Source organism: Lissotriton helveticus, chromosome 10 (assembly GCF_964261635.1).
Source record: "Lissotriton helveticus chromosome 10, aLisHel1.1, whole genome shotgun sequence".
In the NCBI taxonomy this organism is placed as follows: domain Eukaryota; kingdom Metazoa; phylum Chordata; class Amphibia; order Caudata; family Salamandridae; genus Lissotriton; species Lissotriton helveticus.
The window spans coordinates 599,105,443-599,124,437 of record NC_136071.1 but is presented as its reverse complement, the minus strand read 5'-3'; the positions used below and the strand labels follow the sequence as shown (position 1 = coordinate 599,124,437).

The 18,995-nt window shown below is 40.4% G+C and overlaps 1 protein-coding gene across 1 annotated transcript in view; it reads left to right on the top strand.

Annotated features, from left to right (window-relative positions):
• CREBBP (CREB binding lysine acetyltransferase) overlaps window positions 1-18,995 on the top strand; it is a 1,783,742-nt gene that overhangs the window by 871,107 nt on the left and 893,640 nt on the right. Inside the window, exon 16 of the mRNA XM_078663125.1 lies at window positions 8,216-8,411. Coding sequence (XP_078519251.1) covers window positions 8,216-8,411 — 196 coding nt within the window. The remainder of the gene's footprint in view (window positions 1-8,215; window positions 8,412-18,995) is intronic.

Genomic DNA, 18,995 nt, shown 5'->3' with positions numbered 1-18,995 from the left:
CCCTATTCTTAATGTAGAGTTCCGTCTCTTCAGTGCAAGTCAGCTTCAGGAATGGAACCACTCTGTGAGTAGTATTTCCATTAAAGACTCAAAAGAAATGTATTCTTGCAGGTGCGTCCTCATTTTTGTTTTGCAAATCATCAAGATTACAGGTGTATATAATTTGTCACATACTGATTTATATTTATTTTATTGTTTTGTAACCTATGAAATTGCCTATCTTTGAACTCCAATAAAAAATTATGACACAAAGATTATCATGGAAAAGGTTTACCCAATATTCTCATTCATTTGTTAACATGGCTATATGTCCTTAAAATTTAATAAGTGTCATGTTAAATAAAAAGGTTGACTGTAAAGAAAAATGGGTGAATGTGGTTGTAATCCATACAAACCACCATTTGTACTACCTTGGCATGTGCATAGATTGATAATTTCTTACATTAAATACTTGTTGGTAGCCCATCACCACATGTACAAAAATATTATTTTGAAACCTCAAACGCATCACTGGAGTCATTGATAATATTTCCCTTTGTTTCACATTCAATATCATAGCATTCGAAAATGAGTTACTTAGGTAGGGCTAATATGTACACACAGCACCCCATGATATAATATTACCATTGTCATCACCGCCATATAAATAAAGAAGCATATATTTTGTCCCACCCTACTTCCTTCGCTGTTCATTTGTTTCACATTTTTTTCCATCCTTTCCTCTTTTCCATGGCCGTAGTTGTAGGTATTGTAGTTCTCTTCATCAAATAGTTTTTCGCTTTTGTACCTTTATATAGCCATATTCTTCAGTTTGTAGAAAGATTCCTTTTGGGACCGTGGTAGTGCTGGAGAGACCTATGAATGTAAAGTCAGAAAGTATTGATCAATATTAGGCAATAGTCCAAAATTACATTATTAGTCAGATGGACATTTGCAAACAAAGGTTGTCAGGCCTATCGTAGGCTTTCACATAATAACCTCGTAGGGACTCAAACTTATTTTTCTGTTTGCAGTATTTCTCATAGACATGAGAGGTAGAGGCAGTGCATCCGGGCACTTAAGGCTTGTTTCCACACAGATTTACAATTTTGTTTTTCGAGAATCCATTCCTTTGTCTTGTGGGTGATCGGTACAGTCGAATTGTTTTGTAATATTGCGAGCCTTGTAGACTGTTTGGATGATTTCCTATAGAAAATGGCTTCCCTTGTCTTAATCCAATTATCTGGAATACAATATCTTGAGACAAACTCCAACAAACATTTTGTTGCTGTCCTTACATCTTCATGTGTACACAGATGCTCATCTATCCACCCTGAAAAGAAACAAATTGCAAGTATAACATATTCATGCTTTGTCATTTTGTCATCTGTTTGAAATTGATGCGGATCTGTACAAATGGCAACCTAGGAAGTGATTGTGTACCCCGCTCTGTCCTGACTGATCTCTCCACATTGAATCCTTGGCAAATGACAAAGGAGCAGCAATAATGTGTTGCTAGGAATGAAAATGTAAGTAGGAAACAATAAAGCAGAAAAGAGGTCACCATCCCTTCTTAAACACGAGCCACTCCATGGTGAACAAGAACAAAGTTAGTTAACATGACAAATGGATTTGAGCTTTTTGCACAGCCATGTCAAATATACCCCCATTTTTCTTCCACGCATCTTGAAGTGTAATTTAAAGCTTTAGGGAAGATTAACTATCCAGGAGTGAAAGAAAGGGGAAATGATAGTCTTGTAATGAACTAGGAAAACGGGAGTCAAAGACAAGACGATTGACCTGGCAGTACATTTGTTTTGGAAACATAATCTGTAAATTGTTAACGGTAATTAACCTTGATGACGGCTAATTGCACTGTAAACTGATTAACAGTCAGCTACACAAATTCCATTTTTGGATGGGTCTGCCAGCTGAAGTAAACTGCCCAGAGCTGCCCAAAATCATGGAACACACAAATGGCATATTTATAATTAGTGTGCACAGTTACTTTTTTTCTAAAACGTGCTCTTATCAAAGCAATCAGTTCAGCAACTTTTGAGAGAGAAATATTTTTCAGAAAGTTTGCTTACGCATGCTTACGCAACAAGTAAATAAAGTGCACGGAGCCTATGAGGCCAGCAGATCTTTTTCAGTTTGCAAATGAGACATACACAAAGAAAACACCATCACTGTTAGAAATATGATCCTCATATATTTCAACACAGGGTTTAGCAGTGTACACCACAGCAGATAAGCAGTCATGTTGGGGACGGTGAGCAATGAAACCAGTTTCTAAGGGAAGTGGCTGCACTATAGTCATATTAGTTGGATTCAGGAAGAATCCATTCATAAATTTAGTTTAGCATTTGTAAAATGTTTTATTTTTCTTCAGCAAAGACTTTGCATAAGGAACAGCCACATTCAAAGGAGAACCAAGAGCTATATTCTAGTAGGATTGCAGTAATTCAGTTGCAGCAGTGACTGATTATAAACATAAGTGGAAGTGTACCATCCCTGGATCTAGTGCAGTGGAGTAATAAGTAACAGGGCGATTTTGGTCACCATGCTTTTGCGTTAGCACATCGAAGACAAATGAGCCTTCTCATGGCAGAAAGGGTAAATGGTTTAGCTTAGTAGGGAGGAGGGGGTCTTAATACAGGTTCAGAAGCTAGAGCACTCTTCAATGTAGTGAAATACATTTCTGCCTTCCCCTACCAGGGAACTGGATCAAAAACAGACTACTTTGTTAGAGCCTGTAAGGGTTTAGCAAGTTCAGCATATCCCAGAGTATATGGCATACCCTAAAGGGTTCAGATCTGTCACTGAGTCTCAGAATGTGGAAATGCCAAGAGTGCATTAACTTGAAAGGTGCCTCGCCCCTGTGAAAATATCATGTCCCAAATAGTGCACATTAACCTGACAACTTTGCTAGTTATCTTTGTAAATGTTCGCCTCTTTCCATCTAAGTGGGTCAACAACGTAATTATGTCCAAACATGTTTGATAGGAGGTTAACAAATAACACATCTTCAACATATTAGATATAGGTAGAACCAGCCAGCAACATCAATGTGTCCAAATCTCTTTTTAATGCTTGTATAAAGATAGTGGGGAATTCTGTATAGCCATGTTCAAGTCAAGTCCAAGTAATTTGGGAAGTGTTGTAGGTTAAAGTAAAAAAGGTACTAGCTGTCTTGCTGTAATGAAACTGAAAAGTATGCTGCCTATAAATCCACAACAGTAAAATGTGTGGATGTTACAGCGATAGAGGATAATCTAGTGGCAGGCTTAAGAAAAAGGAAAGAGAGAGGAATTGTCCATAGTGCTTAGGTCTTGCACAAAACCGTACTCCTGCTTGCCATCAAGGCCTTACCATTCTGTCTTTCTACAGGGGAATCAGGTTCTAATTTTAATAGGTACTAATACACTGTTTTAGAAGAGGGGAGCATATGGCCAGTTCTATGCAATCTTCAGCTTCTTTAAAAAGGAGATACTGAGGTATACTCGGAAATATTTACTCCTGACTTCATAACTCATGCAAGTAGGCCAGTGAACACTTATCTGACGGCATTTGGTCCCTGTGACGTGACACGTTCTGGCACAGAGGATAATACATCATCAGGATTCTGCACCTTATTTACAGGAGAACATGGGACATCCCATGACATTGACAACACAGCAGTAATGCCATCGTAGATTTCATGAGCACATCCAAATAAATTCTATCAGAGGTATAATAAATCATATGATGCATCTTAAACAACAAAGTCCATCTCAGCAAACAGCTAGGACTAAGCAAAATAGGCATATTGATCAGTCAGGGTGTCCTAATGTAACAGAAACTGTCTTTGAGATATGGTGTGTTTCATTTGAAACACTGAGTGAACAGTTTTGACCGTGAGAAGGTGGTCCTGGAAATTCGATATCTTTAAAGTAGACCTTATGGCTCCTGTATCCATTAAAAGAGGTAGTACATCCCTCACACCCATATGAGAGAGATAGAGACACACACACACACCCTACCCCCTACAAGCACTCCCCCGTGAACACTTCTTACTCACTGCCACCCCACACCACCGCATGCAACCCCTCACCCACTTCCCCAACACCATGCTCACACATTTCCCCCCGCCCCACTCCCTGCCCCCCCTTTTCACGGTCCACTTAAACAAGGAAGTTTGCATGCAAACGTCTGTTCCCTTTGGGTTATCCTATTGAGGAAATTCCCCTTGGGGAAAGGGATTCTGGTTAGCTTGCTGGGCAATGGAAGGTAGTCAGTGGAGGTGGCAGAAACTGGCTCATATTATTGCATACTACCAGCAGTGTATTTCCAAGGCTGAGGATGGAAGAGCGCCTGCATATGGTGGCTGGCCCAGACAGGACAAACCTTTTCGGTGCCCAGCTTGACCACCATTGTGGCAAACGTTTGGTAATGGGAAAGAATCCGCTCCTCAACCTTCAGTACCTCCCTTCTTATGCTTAACCTCTATTTACTCACGTTTGGCCTTTGCCATTGAGGTCATGATCGTTTGTGTATGGGATTGTAAAATATATACTTCAAGGGTTTTCTATTGAGCTGCCCCTTTGTCATCCTCTTTTTCTTTAATCTGCATACAACAGTTAGCAAGTTATGTAACTTCTGGAATAGGGAACTCTCAGCCATTCTATGCACACCATCTGAAGGTGTTCTCTAACTGTAGACAGTAAGCCAGCCAAATGAGCAGACATCAGTGCAGCCTGAGCTGTGATTGCAGTATAGTTAATGCCAGAATGCTGCATAACCATAGTTAGATTTATTTTCCAAGACTTTTTTTTCTCTATGCTGGCTTGCATATATTTTCATCCAGTCTCACTAGTTTCGAGTGGGGTATCATCTGTTTAAAAAAATAAAATTAAAAAAAAAACGGGGAAAGTGATCTGCGGACAGAAGACCAGTGGTACTTGTCTCCCAGTTCCTGTGACATTTATCACGGTACTTCTGAATAGTCTTCAATAAGTCCTTATCTCTTGATAATGTCTGTCCTTGACTTCTTTCTGGCTGGATAGGTTGCCTCACCTCTTCATCTGCCAGCAAGCTTCCTTCAATAGTTGTTTCTTTCCCTTACATCTTCCTCCAGCATCCTCCTTCATATCGGTAGGACATTTGTATGAGGTACCGAAACACTGCAAAGCGATACAAAAGGGGATGATGGACGGAGCGTTTGGGCAAATCAAACACTCACCCCCAGTCAACTGATACAGGTTTAATCCATCACCATTCTTTAGCCCACTCAGCCACCCCAGTTCAGACATGGCTATATGCAAATCAGTCTGACCCTGTGCCTCATGGGAACAGTCCAGCCCGAACTGCCTAGCCATGTCTTCCCTGGACCGGAAACAAGCATCCTGGGACCGGTTTCGGATTCATAATCCTCATCAGCCAGGCTATCTTGAATCCAGTGGCCAAGTGAGCAAGGGACTCACGTCTGAGCATACCCTGCCAACTTAGGGCGAACAAAGCGATACAAAAGGGGATGATGGACGGAGCGTTTGAGCAAATCAAACACTCACCCCCAGTCAACTGATCTGGGTTTAATCCATCACCATTCTTTAGCCCAGTTGGGCCGGAACTCTGGTATTGCAGCCTGAGCCTCAGGTGGAGGTAGGAGATTGCAGAGAGTGGGAAATCATCTCATGGCAGGAAAAAGAATGGTACATTTCGAAAGTTCCCATTGTATCCAATTATTAAGGCCAATAGTTTTCATTGTCCGAGAGTCGCCCTGTCCCAGCCCTGTTGCTGGAGCTTTCACTGGTGGAGCTCTCTTTACTTTTTGCTTAGCACCAATATGGGTGAGCTGGTTAAGATGAGCTGTTTTGCAAAACTTTTGCTCTCAGCTGGTGAAACGGAGGGAAAACAAATTGTAAGAGTTGGAGAAATAGGGATATCAGGACAGGAAGTGAGGTGTCGGCCACCTCGGTCTGGCCCTATGGTGGTGTGTGTCGCTTCTTTAGTTGTCCCTCGTAAGCTAATGAACCATGGTGCAATATGTACTCCTCTATCTCAGTCAGGCAGCTGGAATGCAGGACCATCCTTGCCACAGTACTACAGTAATGTTCATAAATCAAACATTTTTGTCACAAGTGTTGATCACAGGTTAATCATGCAGTACATCAGTTATCATTGGTCCATTGATAATAAGGCTCTTTACATCAGTGTGATAACAATACAGCCTTCCATATTTGGATGTCAATATGTACCTGGTTGGCGTCCTTTTTTACTGATCCATTCTTGTAAGACCTTCCTGGCCCCCTAATGTTTAAAGTCAAGTACTGACGTCTCAAAAAGGTCTTTCAGTTAATCCACCTACCTGTCCTTCGCCTTCTCCAGTCTTAATGGCCTGTTGTTGTGACACCTCCTCTTTAGTACATTATTTACTCATACTGCCGTTGGACACTCAAAGCACCACTGTCCTGTTTCTGACAGCAGCCTCTTCTTTTTTTAACGTCCAACTGCTTTTATTTACTGTATGAGCTCCCTTTGCTAGCATCTGTGGCTACGGTAATGGAAACATCTTTTTCTGTACCTCTCCTCACAAAGCCCTAACCTGTAAAGGCTTGCAATATGCATTACTATGATTTTCTCCTCAACAGTAGTACTGTGCTATCAGCCACAAAACCTTTCCACAAAACCGAAGGCCACCTGAGCAAAGTCAGCAATCGGTGCTTGGCTAAGATATGTTCCTCTAGCTGAGATCTGTACAACAGCTACGTGAATGTTGGCAACAGATTCTCAATGCATTATTTTCTTGATATAGATCCTAAAGCTGACTTGATAATTGCTCAAATAGCACTTGGGAATATTATTCACCTACGATCAGAAGGGGCTGTATGTGCCTTTCTGTATTTGTTTTTTTCTCTGAAGTTGTCATATTTAATTATTTTTTTAATCTGCTTGATAATTTGTTATAACATTTATGACATTTATAAGGATCCTGTGATGCAGGACACATTGTTCACTTATTTATAATCCTGAGTTTGCATCATAGGAATCTTCATTGAAGTAATTATTGACCTTCTCTCATCTCCAGCCGTAATCCTCCTACAGCAGCAAAAATAACGTACTATTCTCCTCGTTTAGTGTACCTTCACAAAGCGCTTATCCTGTGAGGCCAGCTGCCAATGCAAGGCATCGTGGGTAGCAGAAGCTTCTGAAACATTAGCAGTATATATTTTCAACTCTTATAACGAAAGCCTATCATTCTGTGCTTTTTCATCATTGTTAATAATGGCTATGCTATGCCATGATAGTACAAATGTACTGCAGAGTAGCCTAACAAAAAGTGCTCTTTTCGTATTTTCTACTATGACTTGCAATTTGGAAAAAACTAGGCTGCATTATCCAGTGGAAAGTCAAAAGGGGGATAAAGAAGTCTGGATGGGTGTCCTTTTCAGATGATTTGTGAACAATTATAGTCATGTAGTGATGAAGAAATGTTTGGGGACCCCAAACTTTGCGAGAAATTATTCTAATGTTTGACTTAATTAAAGATGGTACAATGCAGAACAAGGACTGCAAGTAAGTATCCATTTTCTGTGCCTGATAGTGGGATCAGCCTGCCGATTTAACACTCTTTCCTTACAGTTTTTTATTCTTCATGGTTCCTCCGTGGTAGAATTATTTGGGCACCGAAGATATCTCGCATACCTGCAATATTTGGCAGTCATCCTGTCTCCATAACTTCAATATTTGGCAGTCATCCTGTCTCCATAGTGCAATGCTTGTGCAAAAGTCCTGAAGATGAATATTAGTCCTGGTACGGAGACCAAGTAGAAAAGGTCTAAAGAGCCTCAGTATGTATTATGTCTGTTATCAATAAGCACAACTTCATTTTTTTGGCAGGTGTTTTAGTACAAAACCAGTGTTTTTTGGCAGCATTAACGGAATGGGTTTGGTAATTGCTTTAATAAATGCCAGTTCAGGAATGGGAAGCAGTTGTGATGCTGCCATTCTCCTGCACAGACTAAACCACTTAAGGTGACAAAAGTCCTTCACTAAATGTAGGTATGGTGGTAGAGCAGTCTCTCTTTCTATTCTCAAAAGGAGATAGAAACATAAAAGCCATTTGAAATAGAAGAAAAGCCTTCAATATTTTGTAGCGGCTTTGTTCTCCAGTAATCATTTTGTATGACATCATTGGAGTGTAACCTTTGCGTAGGTGTATTAACTTATTGTTGTACCTATATTTCTCTAATTTTAGCTAGAAGAAAATTCATCATCTTCGTCATCCTCATTGCCAGCAAAGGAAGAAGGTGATGGGGCAGAGACTAAGCAGGAGCCAATGGAAGTGGAAGAGAAAAAGTTAGAGGTTAAAGTGGAGCCAAAAGAGGATGAAGAAAATGAAACAAATGATGCAATTTCACAATCCACGTCACCATCTCAGCCACGAAAAAAGAGTAAGTAAAGCAGTCTCCTAATTGTGTTGTATTTGGGTATTAAGTTGGCAAATTGCAGTAGGTGGAGCAATATATGTAGGTTTTTCTGACCTGCATTGTTGGGCCATAAGCTCTCTAATTCTATGAAGTAAAGTTTACCTGTGGGATACATAGTAACTAGTGAATGTGGTCTGAAAAATTGCTTTAAATGTGTCTAATTTATGAACGTGGGCAGTGGAGTCTGTTGAAAGGGTGTCTTGCCTACTCGGACCCCTATGGACTCTGGGGATTACTCCCTTATCGCACCTCACGCCAGGAGGCAGACCGGCAGACTTAGGCCCAGGAGGGGATGGAGCCTATCTCCATTGTGCTCAAAAGTGCCCTCTGCAATTGCACAGCACAGGACGTACCCAGGAAAAGCCCGTCTTGTGTCCATCATCGCCCGGAAGAGACTGGGATTACCCCTCTTTTGTCCATTGGAAAAGGTATTGGTTTTCCTCAGAATCAGGCCCTGGTGCTAATTTTTAGAGACCTTGTGGGATTACTGGAATAACTGTGGCGTTCAACTGTGATAACGATACTAAACATTGGTTTTGTTCTTGCCTATATTGAGGGTGCATTGACTGTTTTTAAGTGTAATCTCAAACTCTTGAACACTATTTAAATTGCAGCTATAGGGTCATGAAGGGACCACTATAGGTCTTTGCTCTTATAGTGCTAATAATCATAGTATAATTTGTGTTTTACTTTCTATCTTCTTATTTGTGACCTTATACTGTTGTCGACTTGTTTGCTTCTTCATACAAGGTGAACCTAACATTTGTCTCTGATTTTCCCTCAGCAGCCTGTTGATAATGGGGAAACACAAGGCTGTTGTTAATGTTGAGGAACCTGGGAAGGCTAAAACATTAGCAAAATGCTGCTGATAACTGTACAGTCAATGATACAGAGCTTTTAATTGTGGAAGTTGGGGGCTTGCTGGTTGAAAATAAGAGATTCGTCATGTTCAACTAAGCCTAAACTTAAACGCATGGATATGAAGTCTTAATTGACAAATCCATGTTGCAATGTGAGGAAATCTCAGGAACCTAGAGAACCTGTTATCAATGCTACTCCTGGGGCATTTTTCAGTACATAGTTGACTGACACAGACAATCCCAATTCTAGAATCAGCAGCTGTGCCATCCAGCCAAGGCCATTTGTGGTGAACCTGGAGTGTTAAATTAGGTCTTCAGCTCTGCAACCCCAAGAAGACCCTCCCACTTCTAGTGATCCAGTTTAGAGTGCTCAAAGCTTACACATGAAGCAACCCCCAGAGGCCATCCGAAATTAAATGCAGCTGTTCTCGTTGGGGGAAGAGCTTTGTGAGCTAAGGAAAGCTGTTACACAGTCTGACAAAGTGGAAAAACTTTTGGGCAGTCTTAACAAGCGAGGGAGATTGGATCTAGCCAGAAGCTTTAATATTGTGAAATCCGATACAGATGTGACCAGCACCCAAATTCCTAAGCACAAGTACCTAATGATCTTTTCCATTGCCCTCTCCCTTACTCCAGTCTTTTAACTCCTTAACTGCAAGGATAGACTATTCACGGCATATAATGCTTTTGTCCTATTCAGGAGGAGAAAACTGGACAGAGGATAAGTAAACTTAGCAAAAACTGACTCCAAGATACGCAATGGCCACAAGTCCCCCATTGGCTAGTTCATTTAGAAAGATGATTGGGTTACTAGATTAGAATAACAAAAGAGAAGAGGGGAAGCCCAGTGGCCCCATAAGGTGAAAGAGAGAGGGAATAATACAAACTCAGGTGAGGAAATTTTTCTGATAAATGTCCCCAAATTGTGCCCAGGGGCCCACAAAGAAGCCCTAGTTAATAAGACCATTTGCTGGTTGCGCAAAGTACGGAATTATGAATCTGTTATCAGAGAGGACATTGTAAAAGCCAGGCGGTGTAGTAGTAAGCCTGACTAACTTGACTACATTGGCATTTACTTTGTCAATAGCAAAAGTAATGATGGACTGATTGCCCTGGAACAAAGAGCTCTTCTAATTGCCATAAAGCTCTTTTGTCTACCTCCCTAGCGACAGGCAAAGGTTTAGCACCACCTCAAAAAGTGTCTTGTGAATTGATGGGGGGTGACTAGGCTTTTCAAACACATCAGACATTGATTGACTACACAGAATCCTGCCCAGGCTGGTATTCCTATTAGTAATACCCAGGTCATAGTATCTACCCCTGGAGAGGAGCCTGGGCAATCTGACCACTTGCCAATGAGTCCCACAAGGAAGGAGCTAGAGGTGGCCACGAAAGATCAAGTATATTGCTTGCTGAACTTCCATTCTACTCCCTATCTCCCTCAAATGGCACAGATTTTTAAGGTTGTTGACGGAGGGCATAGTGAAGTAGCTATATTTGTCATGGAATGTGGCGGGTCTACAATCTTTAATGGGGAGAATTTATTGGTGGCCACCAAATAATCCCATTACATGAAATGTGGGCTACTGCACCACTGAAAAAGCATGATTATTTAACTTTTTTTATTAGTGCTTATCCAGCTAGATCGGGCAGAGCCTCCGGAGGTATGTGAATCTATGAAAGACACCAATGCTGGAGAACCACAGTTTACAGGTAAGTAACTATTGTTCTTATTTGGCTACAAAACACAAATAACTTTAAGGTGAACGTTTTAGCCACAGGATCCAAAGACATCTTAGGGATCCTTTTGACATGCCAAAGACCAGCTTTGATAAAGCACATAGTTGTTTGTAATATTTATGCACGCTCAATTCACGATAGTGCAGAATCCTTTACCATTCACAACGTTCAGTCTTTATTAGAGAGGAGTGTACAACATTCTTGGCCTATTTTCATAGCTGGTAACTTCAACACCAGTTTTGAACCACTGGAACCCCTTTCTCTGCTTATGGCAGTTGAGGACGAGGTGTGGGTAATTCCCACTCTTGCTACTGTACCAGTTACAAAATGGCCTCAAGTTGCTTGTCCGATTTTACTTCTTTGCCTGGCTCATGGCCTGGGAGCCTTAAGTCATCGCTCAAAATCAGACAATTAACCTCAACCTACATTTAAGAGTTTTGTACACTAGCCATCTAGATTATATCTTGCTCGATCTGAGGCTATGGTGTTATATGGTTGATATGAAGGTAGTCACTCAAGAGGATAGGGTTCATAATCCTCTTGTTGCCGACTTCAGCCTTGACCTATTTTCCAAGCTCTCAGAAACAGCAACAAATACTTTCCCAGTGCAGTTAGTGCTTACAAATAATTGCAGAAACATAAAATGACCAACATTAACAATAACAATCATATAAAGAGTAAAATATATTAAACACTAGTGGACCATTTTGAGGATTCCCTTAGCTTGGCATCATTTAGGTTTAACCTTAAATATTCTGAATGTTTTGCAGAGCTAAACAGTATTTTAGGAAACAAAGTAAGGAAATACAGGTCAAACCTATGAGGGTGCCCTGGTTTACTAAAGAAAGTAAGGATGCGAAAGGATGTTTGATCAGGGCCATTATGGAGGACTTTAATTCAGGCATAGTGCAAGCTGGCAAGTCTTACAAGGCATTATCGACCAACTCCAAGGGACAGTGGGAGGCATATCAGTTTGTTAAACTAGTAGAGATGCCTGGGAAACAAGACTGTAGGGCCTTTTGGAAAATTGTCACTGGCAAGAGCGGTGTTTTACCTGCTGCTGATGTTTTTGTACCTGCTGTTCAGAGAATTGAGCATTTTGAAGCTTTATACAGGGGCACAACTAGTGTGAGCGTGGATCTCCAGATGGGTCCCTGGATGGTTTTCTCTATAGCGTCTTCTGACCTTCCTGGTGAATTCCCAATTGTATTTACAGTAGAGAGGCCTTTTCACATGAGAAGAAGGAAAAGGTCCCTGGTCCTGACGGTATACCAGTGGACGTATTCCATTCTGAACCAGACATCTAGGTCCCCTACCTGAATAGACTGAGTAATTCCATAGCAAGCAGTGATGAGATACCAGAATAATGTGTGCTACCAACATTGTCCCTATCCTTAGGAAGGGACCTAAAAGATAGCACTGCAAACTACAGGCTTATCAGTTTTATGGACTATACCCAGAAAGTCTTCTGCAGGCAAGTGTTGATTTGCCTGCAGGAATGGATGGGTGAACACCAAGTCTTGTTGCAATTTCAGGCAGGGCTCCATGAGGGCATTGTCACAATCAATCAGATATTGCGCTTTATGACCATCTACTGGAGGTATATTACCATCAACAAATACAATCTGTATGTAGCCTTCATGGACATGAGGGCTGCATTCGATTTGGTACCAAGAAACACTCTGAGAGGTCTTGGCCCAAATGGATATCCCACCGGATCTCCTCCATCTCAGGCTACACGCAGATACATCTGTCAAGGTTCGATGGAATGATCAGGACACTTTATCTTCCAGGATTTCCACTCAGCATAGCACGAGGTAGGGATTCATACTGGCTCCCACACTGTTCTCTTTGTATATGAATGACGTGGTTGAAGCATTGAACATGTGTCAGCCTGATGCCCCCAAGATAATTTGCACTTGTATCCCTGTCTTGCCCTTTGCTGATGACACCTTGCTGCTCTCTCGTACACCTGTGGGCTTGCTGGAATTTTTAAATTACTTTGTGAGATTCAGCAGGAGCAGGGCCTAGAAATTAATGTCGGTAATTCAAAGTACATGGCCATTAATCCTCATCGCACCTATAGGAGTAAAGTGACAGTGAAGGGTGTTCCTATAGACCAGGTCAGTAGTTTAGACTTCCTGGGAGTTAGGCTTACAGTAAGGTGTAAAGAGCTGTGGGGTGCATTGTATGTGGCAGACATCTGGAGTGTGGGTGACACTTAACAATTAGTTACCACAAAAAATAAATTTGTTAGATCTATCCTCTGCATTCCAGTGAGCACACCTCTTATACATTTAAGATGGGACCTGAAGCTTGATAGGATTGACAATACTGCATGGCTTAAAATCCTTACTTATTGGGTCAGAATTTGGACAACCTGGGAGCTGGCTGCCTATAAAGGGGCGTTACAGGAGCTAATATTGTTAGATGAGTATTGCAGCACACCTTTGTTGAAAACTGTTAAAAGCTTGTGCAGTGAGCTAAAGCTTGAAGGTCTCTGGGAAGATCCTAGTATGATGATAAGTAATTCAGTGAACGAGGTCAGGGGAATCTACAGGGAGTATGTCCTGCAGAAGGTATGGAGATAGGGGAGGTACAGTGATGTGACAGATAAATACCATAGTTATAAATGCACCCCACTATTTGATCCGTTTATTGATGGAATTTCTTCCCCTGTAGCAAAGTCCTTGTACATTAGTTTCCAGTTCAGCACTTTATCTCGCAAGGCCTTTACCTTGAAGTGAGAAAAAGAAGATTGAATGACGGGGGATTGCCCTTTTTGCCCCAATGTAAAAGAAACTGAGGTACACTTCCGGTTACTGTGTCACAAAGGTAAAATTCTGAGGTTGAGGTGGATCCTACCATTATGTCACAACATAGGCACAAGGCACGGTTTGTTGGCCTTGTACATATTGAAATCTGACACATCAGATCCTGTTCTTGCTGTCTCAAGATTTTTAATTTCAGCATGGTCTGTTAGGGCAGTAACAATGTAGTACTATGTTAGAGATGCTACTTCTGTGTTTTTACCCTCTCCCAGATCTGATAAGAATGTATTCTCTTGTTTATAATTTGATCTACCTATGTGCTTACCATCCAAACCATTTTACCGGATATATGATAATCTTGTTTGTAAAGCTTTTATTCGACATTTTTGCCATAAAGCCAACACATATAAAGTACATATTAACATAATTCTTAAAAGCAAAAACAAGGTTACATATATTATAAAAATGCAAGTTGGACAAATATACAATCCCCAGACCAAACAAGACATTCATAGTTCATACTAATTTATGTACAATCAAAGTGCAACGCATTGCATTTTCACCTTTGCATTGTGTTATCACCTTAAGGAGTTATACAGACCTACTATAAAAACAGCTATATACAATCTATAAATAATTAAAAAGCCAGTATTTAAAAATAAACTTTGTATCTATGTTTTAAGACCATGCTTTTTTCTTATCAAGCAGATACTATAAAGGAATCTACTGACTCCAAAGGTTATCAGGCGAGTAGACAAAGATCTAAGTAGTCTTTCTGCCTCTTTATATGAACGTATGCCCAAGTTTTTACAAAGGGGTTTGATCCATTTTGTACGCTGAAATCTATACAATGGGCAAAAAAAAAGGATATGGGCTTCATCCTCCTTTTGATTTAGATCACATAGTTTACAATGTGAATCATGCCTATTAAAATTAGGCTTTCCCCACCTACAGGTATTGGCATTTATTTGTAGGACCCCATACCTATATTGGAGAAACATGGTTTTAGCCAGTGGTGGTTCTACCTCGTCCATGAATTCCTCAAATATGGGGGTATCCTTAAATTCCAAAAACTTGTTTGTTAGTGAACCAGTGGCACGTTCATAAATATTAGTATTCATATAGTACCAGAAAGCAAGTTTTAATTGATTTTTACAATTTGGTTGCATAGAAGTTGGGTTTTTCCAAAAGTGTGTAAGGCCTAATTTGGTAAGCCATACAGATATATGTCTCAGCCACTTAATGGAGTTATATGTATCTAATTCCATAACTTCCATCAGACCCATTCTATAGTCTGCAAGTTCCGGGGTAGACCATAATCTTACCCAATAAATCAGTGGCCTCAGCCAGCACAGATAGTCTGTGCGTTTTAGGTTAATGTCCAAAAAAACTGGAATTAAGGGTGTTCTTTTTGGCAACCTTAACAGACGCCTACAGAACACATTTTCCTCTAATTGAAATGTTTGGTTTGAGTAAGGCCCCCAAATCTCGGCACCATATAGGGCCGCAGATTGAGCTTTAGCTTTATACACTTCAATCGCAGGTGTTATTGCTTTTGAAGTACACCCTCCATGAATTTTTAATATAGGAAGGGAGTTGTGCTTTAATATCAATCTACTTTTTTCAAGCTGGTTTAGCCAAGACAATTTATTATCAAACCTAATACCTAGATAATCAAAGTATTCTACGTACTCCAGTTTAGTATTATTTAGAACCAAATTTTTCCTAAAAGATTTTGGGGGATTAACAGCCATGTATTTAGTTTTAGTTGAGTTTATTTCTAGCCCCTTATTTTTACAATAACTATCGAATTGATTTACTAGATTTTGTAGTCCTTTAGGTGTTTGGGATATTAGAATGGTGTCATCTGCAAAGAGCAGCGCTGTAATTACTTCATTACATAATTTAGGGGAATCATGGTTACATTGTGCCAGGTAGGGGGGGATGTCATTTACAAATAAGGAAAAAAGGGTCGGGGCCAGCACGCACCCTTGCCTTACCCCCCGTCTAACTGGAATTGCTTGGGTGAGTTCACCATTTCTTCCCCATCTTATTTTTGCAAAATTATCAGTATGAAGTTTTATGAGGTTAGACAGCAGTTCATCCGGGACACCCATGTTCCTTAAAGTATTCCATAACAAAGGACGAGGGACAAGATCAAACGCCGAGCGTAGATCCATAAATGCTACATATATACTGCACTTCTTTATTTGGACATATTTCCAACAAATACACATAAACCTGTGTACCTGATCTACAGTACTTGTCTTAATTCTAAAGCCTGCTTGATATTTTGAGAGGATCTTAGTTTCCTCTACCCAATCTAAAAGACGATTTAAAATATGTCTGGCAAAAATTTTTTGTAAAATATCTATTAAACTTATCGGTCTGTAATTACCGGGATTATAACGGTCTCCTTTTTTGTAGATAGTGACTATTTCCGCCCCCTTCCAAGATTCCGGGATTGGAGTACCAAGCAAAATAGAATTGCATAAAAAGTTAATGTAGGGGCACCATATTTCGGTATCATGGGTAAACAGATCACCTGGTAATTTGTCGGGACCTGGCGCCTTACCTGCCTTGATTGCCTTTATTGCACACAATGTCTCTTCAATAGTAAAATTTTCCGAGTTAAAATAAGACGGATGAAAACCAGTGCAAATGTCATCTGGGGGCACCTCAGTTGCATCATATAATTTAGAAAAATGATCATACCAGATTTTTTCATCTAAAAAGAAGTCTCTGTTGGAGCTCCCCGATTTATTGCTTTTAGATATCAGGCTCCAAAAGGTACATTGATCATGTTTCCTAGCAGCATTCAAGAGATCTTCCCAAATTGAGTCATCCCACTCTTTTTTCACTTTTGAAAGAAGATTTTTATATTCAATTCTACACTCTCTCACCCTCTTCTGATTTTTCGATTTTACGGCTTGGATTAAATTACCTTTGGCTAGACGACACTGTTTGTTGTACCACGGTGTCTCCAGTTCCAATTGCCGTCTTATATTGCCTTTGCTAGTATTGCAAGTTTTACTCAAAAGGGGGATTAAATCCTCTACTAGACGATAGTGCATATTGAGGACTTTTGTGGGAACCCATTGGCAGATCTTTGTGTGAGGAAACGGTATTATAGAAAGTGTTATAAATACCTATAAGTATGTCCTCCTTTGCCAGGATGTATGGCCATTTTATGGCTTTCCTGTTATTTGTAACCTCAACCTCTCCCACATCATTATTTAGTTCCAATCCACTATCTAATGGGCGGAATGGTTTAGAGAGTAACCCTACCTGAAGAGGGAAATGATCACTTTCTGGTCTGTTCACTACAGAAAAGGTCAGCAACAAATGCCACAAATTAATAGAGATCAATACAAAGTCAATAAGTGATTTCGAATTCCCTTTACTATAAGTATAGTTGGATGGCTTATCTGGATCCAATCTGCCATTGCAAGCCCTTAAATTATGAGATACCGACAGCTCATAAATCTGCATGACTGCCACTGAGCTTTTAACTGCTTTTACACTATCTAGACAGGGTATGTCATGGGCCCTATCCTCATTTTCTAATAAGTTTTCTAAACCCAGGACAGGCTCAAATTGGCAGTTAAAATCCCCACCTATTATTGTATTGAAATTCTGCTCTAAGGTGCTCAGGTACGAATTTAAGTGTTCCACAACCAACGATTCCTTTTTCCTTGGATTTGGTCTGTTGTAAATATTTATCAAATAGATATCCCCAGAATCCTTCGTAGTGATTTTCACCCCGAGCAAGTCTTTTGAATCAATATTACAGGGTGATACGACAACATTCAGACATACTTTTATCCAGATTAACAAACCTCCTGACGGTCTACCTCTTACAGACGCTATTGCCCCACAATAAAATGCTTTATATCCAAGTCTGTGCACCATGTTAATTGCCCATGTCTCTTGTAGAAGAATGATATCATACTCTTCCATAAAGGTGCTCCAGTTCCTATCACACAGATTTCTAGACAGCCCTGCGATGTTCCATGACAAGATTTTTATATCACGATTCAAATTGCATAATGTTAAGGTACTTGGGCAAGTATTATCCACACTAGGTGTATCTAATAATACCCCTTCATTTGAATAATTCGGGCACTCATGGGGAGATGTAGAATCCTGCAGCTCGTCAAGTACCACTAGCGATCTATCCATAACATGTGCATGGTTACTATTCATTATATCCCTCCCCTGGTGGTCCTCAAGGGGACTAATGGGCAAAGCACTACCCTGTACACTTCCGGGGATATCAGATATAGGAAGCATGGCAGTTAATTTTTCACAATGGTTCTCTGTATAATTTTTAATTAACTTGGGTAATGACCCATCTAATCCACCTTTTCCTTCTTGTCAATTTCCCCACCATGACCAATTTTTATCCCCATCCATATTCCCTGGAAACATTCTTCCTACTGGGGTTGGAGGGTCAAAGAATGAATACCTGTTATTTATCAGGCCTGACCGAGGTAGATCTCTTGGGTCTTGGGGTCGCTGCATTGGGTAAAAATAACTGAGATCGCAGGTACCAATTCCCAAGTGACTTTCTCTTTGTTTCTGGCCATATACCAGCTGAGCAACAGAAGGGTCCTTAAAATTGACCAAAATACAATCCCCTACTATGTCTTTCGGCCTAGTGCCTAACCAGTTAATTCTTCTAACTTGGATAACCTGACAGTTTACAGCATATGGCAGGGGTCTGTTTTCTCTAAGCCAGTATAGAGTCTTGTTCTTCAGCTCCTCATAAGACTCCCTTTTGTTAGGTTTCAAGGGAGGGACCCCAGTTAGAACAACTACATATGGTTGGCATCCCGGTGAAAGATGCGTATTTGGTTTTTTTTTCGATACTAATTTGTCTCTATTATGATTAGCTGCTTGTACATTATTGTCTGAGCCACAATAGGTAGAACAAGTAGGTGGTTCAATCCCATTGCCTGATTTTGATGGTACCAGAGTTTGAGTAGTAGTATTTATATTCACCAAATTTACTTTTCGTGGTGCAGGTTTCGGGGGAACAGTCGGTTGTGTTCCTCCAATTATTTGGTGTACCTCGACAGACTCAGATTGACTTCCCCTTGAAACACTATTTGATTCATTCTGATCTGTCGCATTATCTTTTCTAGATCGTCGGGGTTGGTGCATTAGAGTTGGTG